The 26,514-nt window shown below is 43.0% G+C and overlaps 1 protein-coding gene across 1 annotated transcript; it reads right to left on the reverse strand.

Moving 5' to 3' along the window:
• Positions 1-2,567: 2,567 nt before the first annotated feature.
• LOC141985204 (oxidized low-density lipoprotein receptor 1-like) lies at positions 2,568-11,336 on the reverse strand. Its single transcript, XM_074949151.1, has 4 exons — positions 10,953-11,336; positions 9,663-9,755; positions 8,176-8,355; positions 2,568-2,776 (listed from the first exon to the last, which is right to left on the reverse strand). Exons 1-4 carry the CDS (start codon positions 11,044-11,046, stop codon positions 2,568-2,570), a joined length of 576 nt encoding a protein of 191 aa, XP_074805252.1. The 5' UTR covers positions 11,047-11,336.
• Positions 11,337-26,514: the final 15,178 nt, after the last annotated feature.

The raw sequence follows: 26,514 nt of genomic DNA on the forward strand, positions 1-26,514 counted from the left end.
TTATGCTACATTGTAGTCCTGATCCAGTGAATCACACACACTCACACACACTTCTGAGGTCAGACTTCAGAAATGGCTCTCCCCTTGGTGTTTGCGCCCTGTAAAAATTCTGCAATAAATACACAGGGAAATAGTAGCAAAGTCTTACACATCAGTGGTGAGAGCAGTACCATCTTCCCATTGCCAGTAACCTTTGGTGTCATTATACAATAATCCCATCCAGTAACGAAAACTTGTCAATGGTTTTATGAAGTCCTATGGAGGAGAAAAAAAGAGAGAGAGAGAGAGAGACAAAAATATGGTAGAACTGGCAGAAATTTGACGGATAATTTTTTCCATTAGATATGCAATTTCATCAAAATCAAAATGTTTCCCACAGATTCTTCAATACTAGCTTCATTTTTTTTTTCATTTTCCATTTTAGTTTTTGAAACCTGAAAAGTTTGTTTTTTGATTATTGGTTTCCAGATTTTTATCTCCCCTATCTACTCTTTTCCCCTCAGCACTTTCTTATTTTTCCTTCTTTTCCTCCCCATGTAAGAAGTGGGGAAGAAGTGAGAGGGAGAGAGAAAGCAAGGGGGAGAAGCAATGAAAAACCTCCCCCCTACAGTACCACCCATTTTTTTTGCTTTACTCCCCACTTTTCAAGTTGGAAAATAGATTGGGGGGGGGGAGCAGAAAACCTATAAAACTAAGACACTGAAAAATGATTTTTGTTGTGGTTAAAAAAAAAATCAAACTAACATTTCAATTTAAAACTAAATCATTTTCTTTCACAGAAAAAATGTCAGTGAAAGTTTTAAAACAAAATAGTTTTATTCAAAAATTTGGAAATAATTTTTTACCATCTCTTAAAAAAAACAACACAACTCAGTCCCCTGCTTCTGCCCTTCCTATAGTTATATGGATTTGAAGGAAAGGAATATGGTTAATGTTCTATGTAGGTCCGACTGCCAGCTGGCCAATCACAGAATTCCTTACACCCAGAAAAGGGGCCATAATGTGGGGGGTTTTGTTTTATAAAGACACTTTTCCCTAGTATACCTCCCCTCCTCTCCATGAAAGAATACAATAAAGGTACAGTGATTCCAACGTAGCGGGCTGCATGGGAGCCCTTTGGTAACCAAATCTATGCTCCAGAGAGTTGAGGGACGTGAGGCATTCCCTCCATTAGGAGCAGTGTACACTGTGGGTGTACCATTAATAGCCAACTAGCTCTGAGGGGTCAGATCACAATTGAAACAGATACCTAGATTGCTAACACATTACCAGAGATAATGTGGGCTTGTATATACAAACACTTAGTTCACTGCAAGCTGGGGTGTAAAACCTATCCTGCACTAGCCTGCTGAGCAGAAAGTGTCCATGTGGAACCTGCTGCCATGCACTCAAAATTGCCTAGTGCACTTTAATCTACTCCTCTTTCAAAGCAGGCTTAATCAAAGCACACTTTGGAATGAATGAGCCAGCTCTACTAACCACAAGGGCAGTCTGAGTGTAACCCCTGCAAGTATTCCTCCACCCTTCTGGCTCTCTAGCATAGCAAAACATATTAACCCCCAAATTACAAAGCTCTGCCCAGTCCCATCCACAAACAAGAATCCTTAATTGCAGTGCTTTTAACTTGAGTTGTCTGGTCTGCCAGGGTGCATAGACTAAAGCTTGAGTTAACACAACTCATCTGCTGCTAACATGATGACTCTAATGTGGATGCAGGCTAGCTCCCACTTGCTAGTGGGAAGGCATTAGAGAACAATTTTCCCCATGTGCCTAGAAAGAACAGACAAGTTCTCCCACAATTCACTGGGAAAGAACTCAGAGCAACTCAGCATACTGCAGTGCTAAGAATCATGGGATACACCCCCAAAAGTCTTGGTGGTACATATAGGGGAGTTCAGTGCTAGTGTGAACACAGCAGCTCCAGTGTTATTTCACACTGTGTCTGCTCTCACTCCAGTTAGGCTAACTCAAGAGAAATAACTCAAGTGTAGATAACTTGTGTTAAAACTGCAATGAAGCCATACTCTCAATTCCTTTAACTGCTTAAATCAGTGATAATTCTAAATTCTTTCCACTTCTCCAATATACAAAGTTAGCTAAGGGTCCCTTTGGAATTGAGGATACAGCTGGTATGGATGAGGGACTCATATTATGCCAATGCCCATATCATGAGTAGAAAAGGTACTGTTATCAAGACAAATCTTATTTTCCAAGGCTATCAAGGAGGGATGAATGGAGAGTGATAAGTTAATAGCCCTGAGGGGTTAGAACAATTTTATTGACAGGTTTGAGAATAGCAGCCGTATTAGTCTGTATCCGCAAAAAGAAAAGGAGTACTTGTGGCACCTTAGAGACTAACAAATTTATCTGAGCATAAGCTGTAGCTCACGAAAGCTTATGCTCAAATAAATTTGTTAGTCTCTAAGGTGCCACAAGTACTTCTTTTCCTTTGACAATTTTATTGTTTGTATTAGTCAAATTTGTAGATTTGGTATATATTTTCCCCATAAAATCATATGGCAATCAGACACATCAATATAACCTCTTCCTCTCCCATCTTTGACAAATCAGTTATTTGTAGTTTGGGATATACAGGAATTCAAAGGAAATGAAATAGACTCTACCAGCTCTTCCTTGCTGTCTATCTTCAGAAGTCTGGAGCCCACGGAAGAGCAATATTCTTTACACACAGACCAAGATTTTATACCAGACAAAAGTTCATAACAGTCCTTCCCATGCTGTATCCAGTTCTTTGGACAAATGATGCACTTGTCTCCTTCATGAGAAAATATATGTGCAGAGGGTCAGATCTGAGTGAGAGTCAGTTAGACATTGGGTTCTCTTTCCAACAAATCCACCTGAGAGCTGATACTGATATTTCACCCTCTGACTCTACAATGTCTAGTATAAATAGTCAAAAATACCAATTTATTTTCCTTAGAAATTTTAAAAATCATTTTTCAAAGTTTCCTGAGAATTTTTTTATTCCCCCTCCCGCCTTCCCCTTCTCTCCCACATTTGTAGTGTCAAAAATATTAAAAGGGACAATGAGTGGGTAAATGAAGAGATAGCAAGATAACAAGGGAAATGATTGCACATTAAAAAAAGAATGTTTATAATTTTTCATAAAAAATGAAACATTTCAAATAAATCTGTAATTCGGAGAAAACTTTTAACAGAGAGAGAAGCTAGGTGAGGTAATATCTTTTATTGGACCAACTTCTGTTGGTGAAAGAGAGAAGCTTTCGAGCTACACAGCTTCTTCTTCATCAGCTTAAAAAGCAGCTCATTGCAGCTTGAAACCTTGTATCTTTCACCAGAAGGAATTGGTCCAATAAAAGATTATGGGCAGCACGTATAAGAGGTTAAACCTCCGCAAAATAAAAAAGGCTGGCCATGCAGGGGGCAAATGCCAGATGCGGGTTACCTCCCTTTGGAGCTGTATTGGCCTGTCTCCTCTGCACCCTGGGAGCAGGAGCGCTGGAAGCTATCTAGAAGGGGTGGGGGGGACGACACCAGCACCATGTCCCTATCCCCCCGATCTGCTCCTCCTCTGCTGGGGGGAGGATTGAGTGGCATGAAGCCCTACCTGCACCCCCAGTGCTGCACTGCCCACCTGCCTTCCCCCACCCTTCAGCTGCAGTGTTTCCCCTCCTGCCCATGTGCGTGTGGACCTGGGCGCATGTGCTCTCCCTCAGAGGTCCTTCCCCTTCCTACATCAGCATGCACTGGGCTGGTGGGCCTTCTTGTCCCTCTACCTGCCTTTCCACACACCCCCAGTACAGTTCTCTGTCTTCACCCCCATAGTTTGGTCATGTCCTGCATCCTGGCTGTTCTCTGCTCCTCCCCATATGGGATCTCCTCCCTCCTGCAGTTGTTGCTGGTTCCCCTGACACACCCACCTGCCCCCAGTTCTTTGTTGCTCCCTGAGCGAGTGGGTCTTCGGGGGGAGGAGGAAGCCTGGGCATGTCTTGGGGGAAGAGCAGAGGGGGACAGGGCCACAGTCTGGGCGCCAGTGGGCCCCCCACTTCTAGGGAGCTTCTGGCTCTCCTGCGTGTAGCCTCTCCAAATGAAAGACTCATATGCCACTATGTAAAAGATGTTACCTCACCCACCTTGTCATTGTAATATCTTAGGACCAACGCAGCAACATTACTGCAAACAGTTAAAAAGAGAGGCAATTATCCATCACAAAATGGTGGAGGGAATTTTTTTATCAGCTTTAGTTCATAGATTCATAGATATTTAGGTCAGAAGGGACCATTATGATCATCTAGTCTGACCTCCTGCACAACGCAGGCCACAGAATTTCACCCACCACTCCTACAAAAAACCTCTCACCTATGTCTGAGCTATTGAAGTCCTCAAATCGTGGTTTAAAGACTTCAAGGAGCAGAGAATCCTCCAGCAAGTGACCCGGGCCCCATGCTACAGAGGAAGGCGAAAATCCTCCAGGGCCTCTTCCAATCTGCCCTGGAGAAAAATTCCTTCCCAACCCCAAATATGGCAATCAGCTAAACCCTGCACATATGGGCAAGATTCACTAGCCAGATACTACAGAAAATTCTTTCCTGGGTAACTCAGATCCCACCCCATCTAATAGCCCATCACAGGCTATTGGGCCTATTTACCATGAATATTTAATTACCAAAACCATGTTATCCCATCATACCATCTCCTCCATAAACTTATCGAGTTTAATCTTAAAGCCAGATAGATCTTTTGCCCCCACTGCTTCCCTTGGAAGGCTATTCCAAAACTTCACTCCTCTGATGGTTAGAAACCTTCGTCTAATTTCAAGTCTAAACTTCTTGGTGGCCAGTTTATATCCATTTGTTCTTGTGTCCACATTGGTACTGAGCTTAAATAATTCCGCTCCCTCTCTGGTATTTATCCCTCTGATATATTTATGGAGAGCAACCATATCTCCCCTCAACCTTCTTTTAGTTAGGCTAAACAAGCCAAGCTCCTTAAGTCTCCCTTCATAAGACAAATTTTCCATTCCTCGGATCATCCTACTAGCCTTTCTCTGTACCTGTTCCAGTTTGAATTCATCCTTCTTAAACATGGGAGACCAGAACTGCACACAGTATTCCAGGTGAGATCTCACCAGTGCCTTGTATAACGGTACTAAAACCTCCTTATCTCTACTGGAAATACCTCTCCTGATGCATCCCAAGACCGCATTAGCTTTTTTCACAGCCATATCATACTAGTTATTAGTACTTAGCTAAGATTGTGTCATTTTCCTTGGAAAATTGCTTAGCACACTATACACAGGGAACAGGTACAGTCTAGACACCATATGTCCTCATGTACTTGATGTAACATGCAGACAGCACTCTCAAGATGTTTGCTACTCTCTTACAGCAGTGGTTCATGTTTACATTATGGACAGTGTCCTCCCAACCTGTCAATCTTGTTATGTTACAGACAGACCATCTCACCACAGATGACCTGAAAATAAAGCACTGTACCTGACATATTAGGTTAGTAATAATGACAGCTGACATTTACATAGCAATTTCCAAACAAAGACCCCAAACTGCTCATTACATTTTTATAAAGGGACAATGAGTTGAAATAACTGTTAAAGAACACAGCCGTGCTATATTTGAGAATGAGAATTTGCTTATGTCAGACTGTAAAGAGTAAACTGTATCTAATTAGGCACAAGGTAGTTAGTCAATATTTTTTAGCCAAATGTTAACCTGGCAGGATACTAGAACAATCTTCCTGTTTATCAGGTTTGGGGGAAATGGGTCTGGTTTTGTTGCAGGAGATCTCAGGATTTCTTGTTTTCCTAACCCATGTGAAAGACACTCCCTCCAGCATCACAGTGCTCCCTACAACACTGCTTAAATACAAAAACAGTCCCTACCCCATAACGCACAAGTAAAGGGGTGGAAAGTTAATGGGAGGATGTAACCATGAGAAACTTCTCCCACCCCCTCCAGCTATCAGACAAGTATGTTCAGCTATGCCAGGTCTCTTCCAAGCAGGTTTGTTCTCTTGCACAAGTGAGTAAACAAACAGAAAATCATCATTTAACTCACTCTTTGTTCTCAGGCTTTTGGGCCACCCCTCCCCGAGTCTCCAGCACCTTGCACCAGGCAGCTTCCCAGCTCTAGTCAGCTCAGTTCCCTTCTTAGAGCAGTGGACTCAGGGGTGCCTCCCTGAGCACTTAGTCCTTTACTTTGGGACTCACCGCAGGAGCTAGCGCCACTCTACCCTGGCTTTCCATCCATAGGCACTGCCTAGCCCAATCACTCTCTCCTTTGCTTGGCCGTTAGCCGTCCTTTATAGTCCCAGATGTACCCCAGCCCCTTCTAATTGGCTGGATTAGGCTCACCTACTGTGACACAGGGGCACTACGCCTGATCTATTGACCGGGACCAGCTACTCTGTGACAGGAGAGCAAAGAGGAGGCATCCTGTGGTTATGGGAAGTGAAGAGAAGCAGTTGGGTGTGCTGGAAGGGGAGGAGTGAGGGGCTGAAGCAGAGACAGTGGAAGTTTAAATTGCCAACCCCAGAATACCAGGCTGCCCTTTCAAGTTTTCATTCCCTTTCTAGTGAGAGAGACAAACTGTGAACTGGTCAGTATGCTAAGATTATATGAGGCAAATTGTAGAGCTGGTTTGAAATTATCCATTGAAATGTGTGATGGAAAATTCTCCAAAAATCAGTTTACTCTGGGAAATGTTGAATTTGCTGAAATTGCATGTGCAAATAGCTGACTGAAGCACACAGAGGCTTGCTGCATTAAGAGTCCCCAGTTCAGCAAAGCTGAACATGTTACAACATTCTTAGGCCCAATCTACAATTAGAAAATTAAGTCAGTTTAACTATGTCACTCAGGGGTATGAAAAATCCACAACCCTGAGCAGCATAGTTAAAGGTCAGTGGAAGAACCTAGCTACCATCTCTCTGGGAGGTGGATTACCTCCACTGAGGGGAGAACCCCTCTCGTTGGCATAGGCAGTGTCTTCACTGAAGAACTACAGTGGCGCAGCTGTAGCATTTTAAGTGTAGACATACCCTTAGTTATTTTGGCCCCAATGCAGCAAAGCTCCTAAGCACATGCTTACATTGCACTGAAATTAACGGGACGGACCCACATGTTCAAGTGCTTTGTTTAATAAGGGCCATAATGACTGAGAAACTATTTGCAACAAACTCATATTGCTTGTGACTAGAAATCCACCATTTGAATGCTACTCTCCAGAGGTGAACAGCTGGTGAGTTAATTCTCCTCAATCTCTCTGTTCATTAGGTGCTGATGTTGATTAAGAATCATATTCTGTGTTGAGATAGGATTTAAGGTTCCTGTATGGAGTAGGTAGAAAAATATTAATTGAATAATTAATTCAAGAGATTTTATAATATTTTAAAAAAGCAACCCAGATTTTTCTTCATTTTCATCCAACTTTCTTCCTGCAACACATAATGGGATAAGTCTCTGCTGGCAAAATACCATTGACTTCAATAGAGTTATGCCAACAGAAAATGTAAGCCCTTACGTATGTTATCAACTGTTCGGCCCTTTCCTTGAAGAAAGTGAACACAAGGAGCACATTGACAGACTCTCCTTGTTCCTATACAAAAGTAAAGCATTCTAATTAATCTCAAATGTCACCACGGGGACTACAGAAGTGTTGGAAGCTATTAGAATCAGATTGTGGTGTAGACGCTGCTCTCTTTTGCCACTCTGGTAGTCCAAGAGGGTGGAAACTGGCTTCTAGGGATATCCTTGGAGTGAGGAAGTCCTCTGCTGGCAAACACCATGTTCAAGCCCTGGCATGGGGTATGTATTTTAAGAGAGAGTGGGAGGGGCCACAGAATCCAAGATGCCCTTAACACTCCCAGGACTGGGGCCTGTGTAAAACCAGCACCAGGATTAAGAGCTGTAACTGGCTCCTGATCACCACCACCAAGTCCAGCAGAGACTGGGGGGTTGGGTGATTTGGGTTATATTTCTCTGGTTAGAAAACATACTCATTAGCGCTAGTTGATTTTTACAAAAAATTGAATTTCAAAAAATGAGGGAAATTTAGAAACAAAAAATAACTAATTTTTCCACTTTTTTCATGCCATTTCAGAAGTTCTGTTGAAAATTACCAAGACTAAAGCTAAATACAAGAAACACAGTTGTCTGCCAAAGGCAAGGTCCTGTACCTTTTGACTGCAAAGTCTTCAAGAAATTAATATTCTGGGTTTGAAGATAATCTCTCTCCCTTGTGAGGTTTTCTAGGATTTCCTGTAGCTCATGAGTTTGGTTTTCCAAGATAATTTGCTGGCAGGTAAGATTTTCCAGAATTCCCTGCTGCTGGCTGAAGTTTTGCTGCCATCTGCAAACTAGATGGAAAAAGAGAAAATAACATCCCAATGGCTTGCAAGATAGAAGGACAAAGAGATATAAGTTTATTATTTCCAGTTCCAATTATTTTTGATGTTAAAGAAATAATTTAAAAAATTACACTAATAAGATTCTTCTTTCATTTTAAAAATCTTTTTAATGTTCAAGGCCTGTTCAAGGAAATCTGGGGTCTCCTGTGAAGCCATATGTTTGGATGCCCTGAATGGAAAGGCCAATGCTCAGTGTGCGATCTCCCCTGACACACTTACCCCAAACTTCCATATCTTGCCATTTATGGGGAGAATAGGAAATGATTTCAGACATGCTATGTCTATTTGTGGAGAGAGTTAAGGGAATACTGGATAAAAGTTTCCTTTTAAGTAGGCAAGGCTGACAAGCAACAATGTGCCCCAATAAGGGCCATGATAAAGGGGGAGCCATCCCAGTTCCATGGGGGCTCAAACTGTTACTACAGAGTTCTGTCACCACAAAGATTTTCATACTACACAGTATGGAGTAGCAGAGCATGAGCAGTGATTAGCACAATAACATTTTCTGTCTCTTAGATGGGATCTCCAGGGACCCCTGTGCCACTCTAGGTTTATTAGCTTTGTCTGAATTGGCCTTCTGGAAATGTAGTGTTACTGAAAGATGATAAACTGCCAACCTGAACTGCAGGGCTCATCACTGTTTATCCATGGCACTGGTAAAGTACCGACACTGCCGGCTTCACTGCATTGCCCCATGGACGTGCCTCCTCTTTGTTTTGGAGAGAACACCATTTGGTATGAGAGATGAGTTGTTTCCATGACCTATTCACATTTTAGTCTTCCTGCAGAGACTGTGAAACATGGAGATGATCACCTCCAGCTGTGGTGCTGGTTGATGAGATGGACACCTGGTCACTGGTATCCACCTGTTGTGTATAGTCTTATAGTTGGACTGTAAGCTTGTTGGCGCAGAGGCTGTCTTTTTGTTATATAGTTGTATAGCACCTAGCAAAATGAAGTGGGGCCTCTAGGTGCTACTGCAATGCTAATAATAAATAATTCATTTCACATCCAATTGCCAGCAGATGGCAACAATTTGTGCTTTTAATCTCTGAGTGACCTGGATTTGAATTTATGACCCAGAGATTAAAATCTATTTCATTACCAATGTCATAAAGTAATGGGAGAGATGAGTTTCAGCACAACTGAAATATCAAGCTCAAGGTGTATCAAATTGGTCACTCAAAAACTGAGGCCCTCAAAATCAGTGGCCACTTTGAAAACTTGGGTTTTAGTGTCTTCTCTATAGTACTTACCCAGAGCACCCAAGACCCTTGATGTTACCAGCAAAGCCAGGCAGAGGATTCCAAAGATTACTGCAAAGGGCCTCCACAGAGGAGAAGACGAATCTAACAGAGAGAGCAGGAACAAAGACAGGCAAACTGAGTCCCCCTCCTGAGACTCAGGGGTCAGACTGGGGCTTCTCCAGACTGTGGCAGATTCTCAAAGCCAGAACCCACCCAGCAATTCCCACAGAATATCAGACCAATAGTCCATCTAGTCCACTGTCTTGTCTTCAGGAGTGGCCCATATCAGTTCTTCAGAGTACAGTGTAAGTTCCCAATAATGGACAACTATGGAATAGGCTGCCCATACAGGAAGTTTCTTCCTAACCCCCAGCAGCTGGCTTATGCTGTGAAGCATTGAGGTGGATGTGAAATACAGCAACCTGCAAAATAAGAGCTTCTTTTGATTAGATGCTCAATAATTCTGTCAACCAATGAGTGGTTGGGGAAAACAGACTTCCTTTTTGGCTGGTAAGTCTGTGAACTCTCCATCTGCATGATTATTTCCTGAATTTGGATCCCAAGTCTCCCAGTAACATGACATTAGCAAGCACAATAGAGAGCAAACATAGAACTTTCCAACTCCTGAAATACCCCACTAGAAACAATGGACAGATAGTGGATGAAGAACTTTGACTATGGTCAGTATGGCCGTATCACAACAAAGGTCTCCTCTCCAGCTCCAGCTTCCCACCCCCATGTGTCACTGCCCATTTGGAGTAGCAGTCGCAGGACAATCCAATCCCTTCTCAGACAGACAGGTCACCAGCAAAGGCCCCCTTCTCTTTAGAAGAGTAAAACGTGGCTGCAGAGGGAGTTCCCAATGTTCACCCCAGCAACTAGGACGCATCTGCTTAGATGGGCTGTCCAGCCCTACTTCACTCTTTCTTTTCTGGCACATGTAGACTCCGTGGCAGGGGTGGGGTTGGAGTGTATCTTCCAAGAGCAGTGGGCCTTGAAGTTAACACCCCACTGAAATGAATAGGGCAGCTCACACTTCTCAGAGCCATTGTTTCAAGTTCTTTGCAGATTCAGGCAGGTGTAAGTGCATTGGTTATGGCCAATTCACATTTTTAAGCCTTTTTCTTTTTTCACAAACATAAGGGCTAGAATTTTTTTTTAATTAAAGCTGGGATTCTACTGTAATCACGTGACTCCAGGAGATGGGGTCCTAGGCATGGGCCTCTAGTGCCTATGTCTTAATGTGGTCCTAAGTAACACTCCAGCATGTATAGAGTAATAGCTTGTGATGCAAGGTACCTTTGTTCTTGGTGATCTCAGCTCTCTGTCGGCTTTGCTGTTGAGTAGGAGTGTGAAATTTCAGTTCTGAGAAGGTCACCTCCTGCTCGCTCATTCTGGGGGGGATATACGATAGAAAATTTAGACTCTTCTTTGGTGGACTGAGGTGGGTGATGGGATTGAATGAGGAATTGACCTGACAGAGTTGTGTATTTCTGCCACAGAAAGCAAATAAATAAATAAATCACAATCCTTATTATGGCCTAATAGATTGGTCTATGGAAGCCAGAATATTGGGATGAGTTAAAATTTCATATTGAGCAGGAGTTCAGTAGGTACTTCTTATCATTTTTATCTGCTTCCAGAAAATTTAGTTAAGCTGCAAAGAAAAGTTGTTAGAACATATCAATAGCTAAAGCCAAACAAACCTTATGAATACTGAAAAAAAGCAACCAGATTCCCTGCAACACCCCACCAAAAAACACAACTGTAAAGTATGATCGCACTCTCAAAAAATGTGTAAAAATGGCAGTTACCCAACCAATTCATTCTGTTGTGTGTATTTATCTGCTGTTTTTATTACCAAAAAAAGGTTTCACACTTTTTACTCCTGCTCACCCTGCAGACCCAAAACAGCTCAGATGGGTTTTTCCTCATGCCACAATAGTCAACAAACTCAGGCTTTGAGTGAAAGGGCAAGAACTCTACACCAAAAATACCTAGCCCATGTTCTTCACAATTCATATCTAAGGACTGTCAGCAAGATTTCAGGTGCTCATATTTTGTATAGGAATAAAATGTTTGTCTTGATTTCGTTTTGTTGGGCCCTGTCTATAATTCTAACCATTTTATATGACTTCTCAGACTGCTCTAGAGCTCAGAACACCTTTTCTTTTAATATCATTTGAAAATGTTATTAACATGCTAGTTACACCCTCTTCCACATAAATAATGAGAGAACTTATCACCGATTTCTTGTACCTCCTCTCCTATTAGTTGCATATACTACATTCCATATATCGGATTTATTAGCTTTTGTTCTTGGTCCCTCAGCAAGCTTTCAGTCCAAGAGACAATGCTGATTTCTAAGACAACTTGAATTAACTTTACAATAAGATTTCTTGAGACTTTTTACCAAAGAGTTTTCTGAAATCAATATATGTATTCCATTCCTTTCCTTTCCTGGTTGGTGGTGATGTTGTATATTTGTAATAGAATGACATAGAACACACAGCAATAAATGCAGAAGCAAAATGCTACAGGGACTGCCCAAAATATTACATCCCAAATATGTTTGTTACTTGTACTAAGTTTTACCAGAGTTAAAAAATACAAAAGTTATAAATGCATTGAATCCAATTACCACTCATATCATGAACAGGACAGGAGAGGTAAATCACAGCTATGCCAATTATCTACTTTAATAAGGAAGACCAAAGACCACTTAGTGGCAATACCTGTGTATATGTCCAGAGGTCTGTCAAGTGGATTTCTGGAATAGAACTTTAAGAGGTACACTTGTGTAGTCAGTCCTACATAGATGTCCTCAGGGAAAGAAGAGAGTTCAGAGTCTATCCTCTGAGAATATGGTCAATGTGAGCTGAGAGAGAGGGAGAATTCTTTACTCTGCGATGTTCCAGCTGCAACTGCACAGGAAGCTCTCACTGTGCTAAGGTGAAGTGCGCTGCCCCCGCACAAGGCGCTCAGAAGAAAGGGACTCTCAGTTGTTTGAATAACTAATGAGGCCGATGGTGTTAATTTCAAAGCCTGGTTGGAGCCACTGAGATGCTTGAACTTCTGCAGTAAGCAAGTGTGTTTACCAAAGACTTAGCTGATGTCCAAACATGTTTTAAAATACAGTTTTACTCATCCTCAGGATGGGCTCTTTGCCAATCTGTTCTCTAAAACAGGACTTCTGTAACATATTGACTGCACAGAAGGAGATAGGGGAACCACTCTGCCACTTCATCTTTTGAATTATTCCTAGTCTCTGTCAGAACCCTCCATATCAGAACCCTACAACAAAAGCTCTAATTTCCATGGGCACGGCAACATTGTCACTAGAAGAACCAGTGGGAGCAGCACTGGCGTCAGCAAAATCAGAATCAACATGAGAAAAGCCTTTGAAACTAATGGCTTCAGTATCAGCAGCCTCATAGTCTCTTTTTTTCCTTTTACTAGTCACTTTAGTGCCTAGGTCAAGAGCAGAAACAGGCGCAGGACAAAGACAGTCTCTGACTTGGGTCAGTGGGCAGATGGTGGGAAATGCCGCTAGAACGTGACATGGGAATAAGAGCAGGAACCAGGGGTGAGAGTAACATAGAAGACTTCCCCGTACAGGGCCTGGCTCTGGGCCCCTGAAAGGGGCAGGGCCTCGGGCAGAAGGGGCGGGGATTTGGGGTCAGCCTCTCTCAGCCAGCCCTTCCGCGCTGCCCGGCCCTCACCGCCCGGGCTCCAGGGGTGGTTTAAAGGGCCCGGGGCTCCAGCCGCTGCCGCGGTAGAAGCACCTTTTAAATTGCCAGGCCCTGGGGCAGCTGCCCCTTTTTTCTCCTCCCCTCTCCCCCCATCGGCGGCCCGACAGGGTGGGACAAAAGGAGCAGCAACGTCAAAGCGCTGCCGTGGCAGCACTTCAACGTTGGCTGCGTACGGGCCTGGACCGGCAGCCACTTCTTACCGGTACGCTGTACCAGCCCGTACCAGCCCATTTTCACCTCTGGCAGAAATCCAACCCAGTCACCACACTGCTCTTAAAATGGAGGAATCTTAGAGTTCGGCCTTGTCTGCTCTACACAGTTTTGTCAGCAAAAGGCAACTTTTGTTGATAAAACTGGAGGTGTACACACTACAATGCTCCTGCCGCCGACAAAACTCTCCTGCTTTGCCAAAAAATAAAGCCAACTCGATGAGAGGCGTGGAGCTTTTTGCAGCAAAGTTAGATCGACAAAGCATCGGTGTAGACACTGCATTTGTTACATCACCATAACTGGCCTCCAGGAGGTATCTCACAATGCCCAACATGACCGCTCTGCTCACTGATTTGAACTCCGCTGCCCAGCATCCAGCTACACAGGCATGTGCCCCCTCTGCTTTCAAAGACCCAGGAAGCTTTGAAATTCCTCAGCATGAAGAGATCACATAGGTATTGCCCGGCTAAGCATGCCGGCTCCCAGAAGCAAACATATGCCTGCCTGGACTACAGGGGAGGGGGTGCATCTCCTTGGTCTGTGGGGAGAGGAGGCTGTGGGAGAAATCAGAGGGAATCACAGAATTTAAACATTAATGCAGAATCCTGCTCTCCCTGGCACTAGGCCCACAGTGGCAGGCAGCCTGCTGCTGGGTGGGGGGAAAGAGACTCCTCCTGTGCTGTGCTATGTACAGCCACGGAGGGAGGGGGGGCTGATGTTAGGATGTCCCCCTCCCCCCGCTGGTGTACCGGTCTCTGCTGAGCTGGGGTGATGGGCCAGGGGGACACCAGCTGTGCGTGCACCAGCTTCTGCCTCAGGATTGGTTGTTTTCGGCTGTTGTCTGAACTTAATGAGACAGTGTGCTGACACACTCACTCTCCCCCGCACACTCACTCTATCTCTCTCAAAGACACACACTCATTGTCACACACTCTCCCCTCTATACACATACACTTCTGTGGGCTTTTTATTACCGAGTGCTACTTTAAAAAGTGATTTAAAATGTGTTACTTTTCGGGCACACACAGCAATCATTGCAAGGTTCATAGCATGGTGCAAACAAACAATGCCAGGCTCAGCACACAACAGCAACACACATTACTGTGCCTCAGTGTTAATATGCTCCTTCAAGGCAAGCCCCAGGCAAGTAGCCCCCCACTGGGCTCCTGTTACAGCCTTGTGTTCATTACGCACAGCACAATACTGAACGGCAGTGCAGGATCCATGCTTTCAGACAGAGATGGCTGGGTTGCAGGTTACCAGGACAGGTGAAAAGTGGCTGGCAATCTGTATGATGCCCATGGAATGATGGGATTGAGAAGCCTTCATCATGTGATGCTGTACTTGCCCCATAAGGCATTGCAAACTGTCACTGTGCCTCAGTGGTTCCCAGCCGAGAATACCAGATTCAAGAGAAACCACTGAAAAATAGGGCACACCCACCCAAACTGGTGATTATTCTTCCATAAAATATACCAGGCCAGTAACAAAAGTAAACTTCTATGTCACCACACTGGTTAACAAGAATTCAGAAATGCAGCCTCCTTAGGTATCCCAGCCGTTGTTTCACCACCCAGACACTGGACTTAATGACGGGTGGCTATTTAAAACCAATTGAATCAAACAAAGGGTTCTTCTAATCTCAAGAGATCACCCACACAGGCAGGCCAATATATAACTCAGATCTTACCCGATAATCATGTTGTCCTTTAGTATCTAATATATAAAGGTTTATTTATAAGAGAAAAGAAAGAGGATAAAGTTATAATGGTCAAGGAAAACAAATGCATAGACATTGCAAAGTTCTTGTATCAGGTTTGAAGCAATGATGGAATAGACTGCTGGCTTGTAATGTCTCCAGTAACTTAACTTCCAAAAGATTGGAAGGTCTTCAGTCCATTGGTTGGAATGCTCCTTTTAGTGTAAGTCCATAGGCCAGAGCAGGAAAGAGGCAAAATGGAGATGCTTTGAGGGCCTTTTATAATTTCTCTCATGTGGAGGGAATGCTCTCAGTCTTAGTTTGTGGGAAAGTACTGGTACAATATGGATTCCAGGGTCACATGAGCAAGCTTTGATGAGTCATAGAGGCAGCCATTACCCCTATTCTGGCTAAGGTGTCCACAGGAAGGCTCACTGAGCGGGGATAAGCTTCATCTATGGCTCACTGTGTTCGTTAATGGGCCATCAACTTGAATGGTCCACTCACAATGTACTGGTTAGACTGGATGTAAACTACCTGGTGGGAGTTACCCTAGGAGCAAACACATCTGAAGAGTGAGCTCTCAAAACTGGAGCCTCCCATACAAAACCAACCTTCCACACAAACTTCCATGTGGCTGGACTTTACAAAAACGAGACAAGCCATTTACAATGCACACTTTATTTCTCTACAGAGGAAAAAGGATCTGGGTTCTGTCCTAAGACCCTACACTACCAGCACCCATAGCTATCTTCGAGACACCACCAACTTCCTGAGGAAACTACAATACATTGATGATCTTCCTGAAAACACCATCCTGGCCACCATGGATGTAGAAGCTCTTTACACCAATATTCCACATAAGGATGGCCTACAAGCTGTCAGGAAGAGTATCCCTGATGAGGTCATGGCATACCTGGTGGCTGAGATTTGTGACTTTGTCCTCACCCACAACCATTTCAGATTTGGGGACAACTTATACCTTCAAGTCAGAGGCACTGCTATGGGTACCCACATGGCCCCACAGTATGCCAACATTTTTATAGTTGACTTAGAACAACGCTTCCTCAGCTCCCGTCCCCTAGTGCCCCTCCTCTACTTGTACTACATTGATGACATCTTCATCATATGGACCCTCGGAAAGGAGGCCCTTGAAGTATTCCACCTGGATTTCAACAATTTCCACCCCACCATCAACCTCAGCCTGGACCAGTCGACACAAGAGATCCACTTCCTGGACTCTACAGTGCAAATAAGTGATGGTCACATAAACACCACCCTATACTGGAAATCTACTGACCGCTATACTTACCTACATGCCTCTAGCTTCCATCCAGGACACATCACACAATCCGTTGTCTATAGCCAAGACCTAAGATACAACCGCATTTGCTCCAATCCCTCAGACAGAGACAAACACCTACAAGATCTTTATCAAGCATTCTTAAAACTACAATTCCCACCTGGGGAAGTGAGGAAACAGATTGACAGAGCGAGATGGGTACCCAGAAGTTACCTACTACAGGACAGGACCAACAAGGAAAATAACATAACACCACTGGCCATCACGTACAGCCCCCAGCTAAAACCTCTTCAGCACATCATCAGCGATCTACAACCTACCCTGGAAAACAATCCCTCACTCTCACAGACCTTGGGAGGCAGGCCAGTCCTTGCTTACAGACAGCCCCCCAACCTGAAGCAAATACTCACCAGCAACTACACTCTACACCACAGAAACACTAACCCAGGAATCTATCCCTGTAACAAACCCCATTGCCTACTCTGTCCCCATATCTACTCTAGTGACATCATCAGAGGACCCAACAACATCAGCCACACCATCAGGGGCTCATTCACCTGCACATCTACTAATGTTATATATGCCATCATGTGCCAGCAATGCCCTTCTGCTATGTACATTTGCCAAACCGGACAGTCTCTATGTAAAAGAATAAATGGACACAAATCAGACATCAGGAATGGTAACATACAAAAGCCATTAGGAGAACACGTCAATCTCCCTGGACATTCAATAACAGATTTAAAAGTAGACATCCTTCAACAAAAAAACTTCAGAAACAAACTTCAAAGAGAAACTGCAGAGCTACAATTCATTTGCAAACTTAACACCATTAATTTGGGCTTGAATAGAGACTGGGAGTGGCTGGCTCACTACTAAAGCAATTTTCCCTTTCTTGGTATTGACACCTCCTCATCAATTATTGGGAGTGGACCTCATCCACCCTGACTGAATTGGCCTTGTCAGCTCTGGTTCTCCACTTGTAAGGTAACTCCCTTCTCTTCATGTGCCAGTATATTTATACCTGTATCTGTAACTTTCACTCCATGTATCTGAAGAAGTGAGGTTTTTTACCCACAAAAGCTTATGTCCAAATAAATCTGTGGGCAGATTTAAGGTGCCACCGGACTCCTCGTTTTTTTAAAGGCTTGGAACTTTTTCCAAAACTCAAACTCAAGCCAATCTTTTGGTTACACCAGTGTCTGTAATTACACAGTACATAGGGTGCCAGTGCTGTGTAATTACACTGTGGTTATGTTTTAAACTAGTTACCTGGCTATATAACAGGAAGTTAATAACATCACTGAAATATCTATTACCCCTTTGGTTTCATATGTAATATATACATGTTTAGACTACAGTTGCATTAACTACCGTGTATTGTATTTACTTTGTTAGGCTCTTATTAATTAGTGACAGGTAGAGGTATCATAAAACACAAGCTGTGTTACTACAGTCACTGAATTATAAAGTGTAACCAAACATTGATTCTGATCAAGTGCCATTTATTTCATTTAATGTGGCAGTTCCTCAACTTCCTGATTTCAGCTAGAAAAGTAAATAAAGGGAGACAGGTTATTTGAGGAGTTCCCAGCCTGGTGCAGGAAACTCCCCAATAAACCGTGTACCTGGGAGAATTCCAGGCCAGAAATGTCTAGGCATGATAATGATCTCATGTTTATGTAACCGCCCTGATAAATTACTGACTGCCCTACTAGGCAAGCACTGCTTTTTGCACAGATTCTCCAATAACTCTCAAAAGGATTGTGGTGACTTCTGGTGCAAGTGTCCTCCTCCAAAAATAGATTAAATCTCAGATCTTAAACAAACTGGGGCCTCTCTAGAACATTCATCATGAAGTATTACTATAAATAATGGTAACTAGTTGAGTAAAGAGTGTATGTTATTCATTTAATGCATCATCACTGCTTTTCTAGTTTGTTCACTTCAGGCTTCACCCAAAACTCACTGAAGTCAATAGAAAGAAGCCCACTGACTTCAACTGGCTTGGATCATAGCCATGCTTACTAATGCACCTGTCAGAAATTGATAAGAGGACATTAATACAAAGCAGTGAGATTAAATAGTATTGGAGGGCTAGGTCCACAAAAAGACATAGGCCAAGATTTTTAACACCTAACTGATTTAGTAATCTAAATATCATTTAAAAAGGGACTTAGGTATTTAGGTGTCTAAATACCATCAACTCTCAATAGAATGTAGACTCCTAAGTGCTGAGAGCAGTAATGCCTAAATGACTTTACAAATCTAGGCCCTAGACACCTACCTATTATTTTAGGCACCTAAGTCCAACTGAGTTCCTCAAAATCCCACTGAGTTCCTCAAAATCCCTGCTCAACTGCCTCCTAATTCTGAAGGATCCTAAAGTCCTTTCACAGACGTGATTTAGGCCACACCCCTCTCCTCGGCCTTTCCTACTGGTTAGCTCCCCAATCAGTGTGTTGGCTTTTGTGGATCCCATTCTCAAGTGCCTAACTCTCCCTACACATTGCATAGAGGGCCTGGACATCTAACTTGACAATGTGGATTCCACTAGTTGGCAAGGAACCGTAAAAGTTTAGTGCTGCAACACTGAGAATTGTGGTGTCTTAGGCTGTGTCTACACTATGGAGACAGCCTACATTGACAGAAAGAGTTTTTCGGTCAGTATGGGAACATCTCTCCCTGAACGAAGTTGGCTACGTTGACAGAACCATTCTTTCATTGATATAGCTACATCTACACTGGTGATTATGTCAACATAGCTATGTTGGTCAGGGGCATGGTTTTTCACACTCCTGACCAAAGTAGTGATGTTTACCTACATTTTAAGTGTAGACAAAGCTTAGATTCTTTAATAGATCTACTCCCGGGTCTTTTCCCAATTATTTCTGTTCTATGAAGATTTTAAGGTCAATATTTTCAAATTTGGTTTCTTAAAGTTGGGCACCTAACCAAGTGGTCTGACTTTCAGTAGTGCACTCACAGCTCTTCTTGTCTTTAAGATTTGGATCCAATTTTTGCAGAGCATTTTAAAGACTAAAAGTAGAAGTGATCAAAGTTTGTTCTTTGAAAAGGTTTTAAATTACAAAACCCATTTCAAACAGTACAAACATTTTTCATGAAAATTTAATATCATTCAAAATTTCTCATTTAAAAATGAAATGTGTCATTTTAAAGTGAATTGAAAACTTTTGGTTTTCATTCTTAATTTCCTTCCCTCTTCCTTGTCCCTCTTTTATTCACTGGAAGTGCTGGACAAGGGGAGAATGAAAACCTGGGCGGGGGAATCATTTTTTCATTTCAAAAGGAAACTGAATTTTGTTTAAATAAACAAAAACAAAAAAATCCACGATACCAAAAAAAAAATTGGGAACATTATTTCATTTCCTTCAAATTGTTTTGCAGAAGATAATTGTTATTTTGACCAGATCTAATTAACAAATGAGAGAGAGAGAGGGAGAGAATTACTTCTATTTTAGATTATTTGACTTAGAATTAACATTACCCATTGTTTTCTAAAGTGATTTGACTTTCCTCTTGGTGAAAACATAATAAGCAAAGTGGATGTAGTTTTTATTCAATTCTACAAAAGAAGATCAAGTTTTTGTTCCCATCTCCCCATGACATAATATATACAGTAACTATATAAAACTGAAATAAACCATGAAACTAGTCTGAGAACATAGAATCACATAGTGTATCTATCTGAAAGAAAAGAAACAGAATGTTTTTTCAGTTTCCACTCTACTGGGTAATCAATATTAATATCACTATTTGTAGCAGGCAATAAAGGCAATTCAATTGACAGTCAACAGGAAAATGTTTAGTGGTAATCTAAAATTGGCGTAACTGTACAGAGTTTGTACAAAATGGGTGCAGAGGTTTCCCAGCCCCCCATTGAAGTGAGATTTTCCATTAAGATAGTGGCTACCGAGTGGGTTTGACAATAGAGACTTCCGTTGCAAGAGGTGTCACAACTTAATAAATGTGTTATCTTGCTTGACCCGCCCTGCAAAAAAATAGCTGCAGTGAAACAGCAGCAGCTCAGTTTCTCACAGACATTCATACACAGCCTCAAGGTGTTCACCGAAAAGCTTAACTAGATCAGTTTAAATGTTACAGATATCAAGCAACAGAATTTGCAAATCAAACTAATTGGGCACTTTTACTACATAATGTGCAATTGTTCAAGTTCATAAGTGAATCTAAGGCCTTCTCTGCACACAGACTTGTGCCAGTGTATTTAAAGGGGATGGACTAGATGACAGTGCACATCAGGGACCCTGCCTGCAGCCTCAGGCCCAGCACGAACATCAGTCTGCTGTAGAGCTCTGCATGGGGACACACGCTGAAGCTGAGGACACCTGAGGCCTGGCTCCAGCCCCCAATTTAACATCATTGCCTTTGCCAGGCTGTTCTGTAGCCTTGCAAGAGAGACACTCTGCTGCTGCTGCTGATGCTACTTCATCAGTTCCTGGGGACCTGCTCCATCCCAGAATTAGTACCTGGCCAGGCTGTTCTATCGCCTGCAGGGAGGGACAATCAGCTGCTGCTGGGGACACGTGAGTCCTGGTTGCACCCCCAACTGACGCTCTTTCTGAGTTGCTCTATAGCCCTGCAGGGAGAGGAGTCCTGCTAGCTCTGTCGGGGAAACACCAAGACCTGCTTCCACCCTCTACTGACATCACTGCTGACCAAAAACACAGCTCTGGGTGCCTCCTGCTGCTGCAGAGTGACCACGAGGCCTACCTCCAAACTCAGCATTAATCTCACTGTTGGGCTGGTAAATAGCGCAGCAGGAAGGGAGACATAAATGGCTGCTGCTGCTGTGCTGCTGCTGCTCCTGAGGAACCGGGAGGCCTACCTTAATACCCTAGACCTGGCATCCTAGTCATCCTGCTCTACAGCCCTGAAAGGAGACACACTCTGTACTATAGCTACTGATTTGCTCTCATGGCTGCCCTCTCATTGCAGATATTAATTCCCTCACACCCTTATTGTGGACAATGAGATGCTGCTACTAGAGCTGCCTATATCTCCCTCCTACATGCCCAGGGCCTATGCAAGAGGAAGGGACAGAGACACTCCACTCTGGGGGAAATGCTATTTGGGCTGCTTGTCACCCACTCTGTGTCCTCTTGCAACACAGACAAGAAGTCCCTGCTCCACACAGGGACTGAACTGTTACAGGAGTGATCTATATCTATACATATGTAAATAGTTAAGAGGTAATATGCCAGTATATGGCACTCCAGCTTCTGTTTCAGAGTTCCTAGGCTCTATGTATTAGCGATAACCATTTGTTTTTGTACACTGAAAATGGCTTCCTTTGTGCAGCACTTAACACCTAAGGTTTAGCCTGGCCTAAGCAGTCATGGAATGGAACTGCTTGCTGACTACACTACATGCACCCTCTTGCCAACCCTACTCATCTATATGAGGTACCTATATGATCCCCATTACTCTAGTGTCTGAGCTCCTCATAACATTAAATGTATTTAGCCTTACAACACCCCAGTGAGGTAGGGAAGCACTTTTACACAGAGCTGGTCAAAAATTTTCCAGCAGAACACATTTCTCTCAGAAAATGAGGATTCAACAGACTCAAAACATTCAGTGAGAACCTGTTGATTCCATCAATACTTTTGACAGAAACCGAGCAGGTAGGAAGCTGGCCAGCCTGCCTGACTCATTTCCTCCAGTTTCCCCACCCATCTCCCTCCCCAAATTCTATAGCTCCTTGTCAACCTACTTAGTAGGAAGCTTGGGAAACAGGCTCCTTGGGCTTTCTGAGCTACCTGGAAGGGAGTTTGGGAGCCGGGGTTCCCTTGGCTTCCAGGCTCCCTGGCAACCCACCTGGGGAGTTTGGTAGTCAGCTCCCTGGACTGGCTGGATTCCCAGGCTGTCCAACTGCCCAGGAAGTTAGCTCTCAAACTGCCTTCTCACACCGCCTGTCTGCTCAGACAGCTGGCTCATGATTCAGGATGATTTTTTTTTTAAATGAAATTTTTCATAGGACAGAAACTCTGTTTCTCAGCCAGCCCTACTTTTATGCTGTTTTACACATCCTGCAGATTTACATTTTAAAGCCTATGGGGGAGCTAAGTTTTAACTCAACCTGCTAACTCACGTGTAAACCGCAAACTGCCTTGCCTTCATTAAGATTTTACCTCATGTTAGCTAACTCAAGTTAAGGACACACCTTTTTATTTCCCCAGTAAAGACAAGGCCTTGCTCATTATGCTTTTTTGCTAAAACAGTGCAGGAGCTTCCACCTCCCTGTTAGAGAGCTTATTCCTTCCCTCTCCCACTTCCCTGGTCCTTCTCGCATGAACAGAGAGCAACAATACCCGAAGTCCGAAGGTGCAAACAATTCGATGTTTATTGGGGTGAACTTCCAGCAAGCTTAAATAAAAGTTCCTTTTTCCTTATTTTCGAATCCCAACTTACTTCCTGTTTGCCCCTAATTTATATAGTAATATTCTTAGCTATACCTTAACCAATCATTCTACTGAAATTTAACTAACCAATCCTAACATATTGTAACATGATTAGCTAACCAATTATATCCCACCACCTTAATTAGATTACACCCAGCAAAATTAATTATACAGCAGACAGAAACAATCACAGAACCAGACAGAGATTATACAGACAAACAATAGCAAAGTTGGAACTCTAATGACAAAACAATACAGAAGTGAGGATTTCACATCCCAGCTATTGATAAGTGAGTTCTTGCCAGACAGGATGCTATCAAACTAAGTTTCCTTTTACATTTTCTAGGCACTTCCCTTTCTCTGGAGGTGATAGGAATTATCAGGACAGGATTGTATTCAGGACAGGATTGTATTCCTAACAGCCCAATAGCACCTTCTTTCAATGTGACTAGTTTGGAATGTGAGGATGTGACTGTTCGCTTCCTGGCTTATGGCTGCCTCTGCTGCTTAGCCAAAGGCCTTAGCCTAAGAACAGGGCCTCAAACAGTCACAGTAAGAGAGGGCCCTTACACCAGCAGACAGTGATTTTGATTCTTTCTTTTATACCTCTAGAACTAGCCAAGTGATAAGAATACCCCTAAATTCTTAAAGTACAGGCTTTTGCAGACAGGCCTGAATATCTATATCCTAACACTCCCTCTATGGCATGTCATACAGAAACAATGAGATGCAGACACCACAATATTGTTAAATATGGAGCCTGCCATTTTCTGTACAAGTATTGTGTAGCTGGGATAACTACCCCACACCACCCAGAGGGGCTGTTCCAGTGTGGCTCTCAACTGACCCCAGTGGACCCACTGTACTCTAACTCTGTACCCTCACACTTGCCAATGGACTGTGACTAGAAGCCACCGTCCCAATCTACTCCCCTCTTCCACACCAGAGGTAGGAGAGAGCAGATAAGGGGAGACACAAGCTGCATGAGACAGAGAGGCACACCCCCTCACCATGCAGTGCAGTGCTCAGGGCCAATGCCCATAGAGCCCATTAGGTTACAGGACCCTTCGCTGGACCCTTTCTAACCCATCAACTATGCAGGAATCTGCACAGGGGACAACAGCAATCAGCTTGACATCCACCCTCAGCCTGCTGGATAACTAGAAAGGAACTCCACCACCATTTGAGGTCCTCCAAGAAAACATCTGCCCCCACATCAGAGAAGTGCACGCCATCCTTTGAAACATTTCTGGAACAGCATACTTAGTTCCCATGTGGGAAATGAAGGTACCCTGCCCCCTATCTTTTTAATATAAGTACCAACTTCCCCATTTCATGTCTTTCCCAGTTTGGTCAATCTTAGTCTGAGTCCCTTAGAAGCATCTCTGACAGTGTGACAGCATGGCTAAGTGAATGGGAGCAGACCGACCCCCAACACATTATTATGAGGGGGGAAATCATCACTGGTGCAGCTGACCATTGGGATCTTAGCTGTTGTTCTTTGCCCTACTTGAACATGATCATTAAACATATAAATGTGAAGTGAGAAAATTAATTAAACTGAATTTGTACCCTGGAAACTACAGAAATGTAGTAAAAGTGGAAACATGGAAAATTGCTAAGGAGGAGTACAAAAGAATAGTGCAAGAATGTAGGGACAAAACCAGAAAGACTAGGGCACAAAATGAGTTACACCTACCAAGGGATATAAAAGGCAATAAGAAGAGGTTCTTTAAATACATTAGGGGCAAGAGAAAGTTGAAGGAAAATGTTGATTCTCTACGTAGCAGGGAAGGAGATCTAATAACTAAAGATCTCGAGACGGGTCAGGTGTTTAATGCCTATTTTGCTTCAGTCTTCACTAAAAAGGCAAATGGTGACCAGACACTCAATGCAATTAATATTAACAACAAGGGTGAAGGAATGCAAGCCAAATCAAGGAAAGAACAGGTTAAAGAGGATTTAGTTAGATGTTTTCAAGTCAGCAGGGCCTGATGAAATTCATCCTAGAGTACTTAAAGCAATCTCATAATTGTTCGCAATTATCTTCAAGACCTCATGGAGGATGGACGAGTTCCCAGAAGAATAGAGAAGGGCAAACCTATCTTTAAAAGGGGAACAAAGAGAACCCAGGGAAATACAGACCAGTAAGCCTAACTGTGATATCTGCAAAGATACTGGAACAAATTATTAAATAATCAGTTTGTAAACACCTGAAGGGTTTTAGGTTTATAAGGAATAGTCAGCATGGATTTGTCTAGTACAGATCCTGCCAAACTAACCTAATTTCCTTATTTAACAGAGTTACTGGTCCAGAGGGGAAGCAGTAGGCATGATATATCTTGATATTAGTAAGTCTGTTGATATAGTCCCACATAACATTCTCATAAGCAAACTAGGAAAATGTGATCTAGATAAAATTACTAGAAAATGGGTGTGACATACTGGGGTACAATTCAGACTAGTGCGGGGCTGTGTCACCCTTCTCCTGCAATCTTTGGTGCCCTACAATACTTTGCTGCAGTAGCTCACAGCTGGGCCAGTCACAAACAGCTGTCCAGCATACAAGTCATATCCTGAATGTCTGTGTGTAGCTGCAGCCTGCCAGATACATTTTGGTTACATTCTGGCTCTCACCAGCCTGGGTTATACTGCAGGGTGACCGTAACACACTCCAAGTCCTGGATTTCCCCCAGAATTGTATGTCTTGTACTGCCCAGCCCTCTCTTGGACAGTCCAAATATATTAAATCCATTATTCCTTTCAGGGAATAATATGCCAGTTTATTACCTCAAATACAGGTACTCAGATACCTTAACTTAAACACATTGAATTAGATAAAACAATAAAACAATTTATTAACTACAAAGAGTGAGTTTTAAGCAATGAGTACATAAAATTCAGAAATGGTTACAAGAAAAATAAAGATAAAATGCTTACCAGTGCCTAGTTTAACAAACTATATTGGATTTAAAGCAAAGTTTCTTACCACATGCTTCCAACAGCATTAGTGACCAAACTTTCAAGTCAGGATCCCTCCCCCAGAGTCCAGCAGCTGTTTTCTTTCTCTTCTCAGGTGCAGAGAATGAGATGGGCAGCGAGGGGAGGGTGTCTTCTTTTTCCTCTCCTTTTTATAGTTTCAGTCGTGCTCTTGAAAAACATTTCCAGCTGAGAACCAGGATACAAACAGTATGTGTGGAAGGATGTTCCCTGCAGTTTTTTCACCTGTGAGAGCTTTCTTTTGTCCCCCCCTTCCTCTTTTCTGCTTTATGATGCTGTTTACTGTTTAACTGCAAAGTACGAGAAGTATACATCCCTTTGTTTAGGACAGACCTGTTTGCCAGATTCTGTCTGGCGAGGCTGTGGGGTTTGGAACATGTGCTAATAACAACATACAGGGAAATCTTATAACTTCACGTACAGTGTTACTACATATATTTCACCATGACAACAC

This window comes from Natator depressus, chromosome 1 (assembly GCF_965152275.1).
Source record: "Natator depressus isolate rNatDep1 chromosome 1, rNatDep2.hap1, whole genome shotgun sequence".
NCBI classification, from domain to species: Eukaryota; Metazoa; Chordata; order Testudines; family Cheloniidae; genus Natator; species Natator depressus.

Bases quoted from the DNA above. Each gene is read 5' to 3' on its own strand.
- LOC141985204 (XM_074949151.1), bottom strand. From the start codon at position 11,046: ATGAGCGAGCAGGAGGTGACCTTCTCAGAACTGAAATTTCACACTCCT. The intron at 9,756-10,952 runs GTACCTTGCATC...TCTCTCTGTTAG, and splicing joins TGAGATCACCAAGAACAAAG to ATTCGTCTTCTCCTCTGTGG. The intron at 2,777-8,175 runs GTACAGGACCTT...TTTCTCATGAAG, and splicing joins GAAGACTTTGCAGTCAAAAG to GAGACAAGTGCATCATTTGT.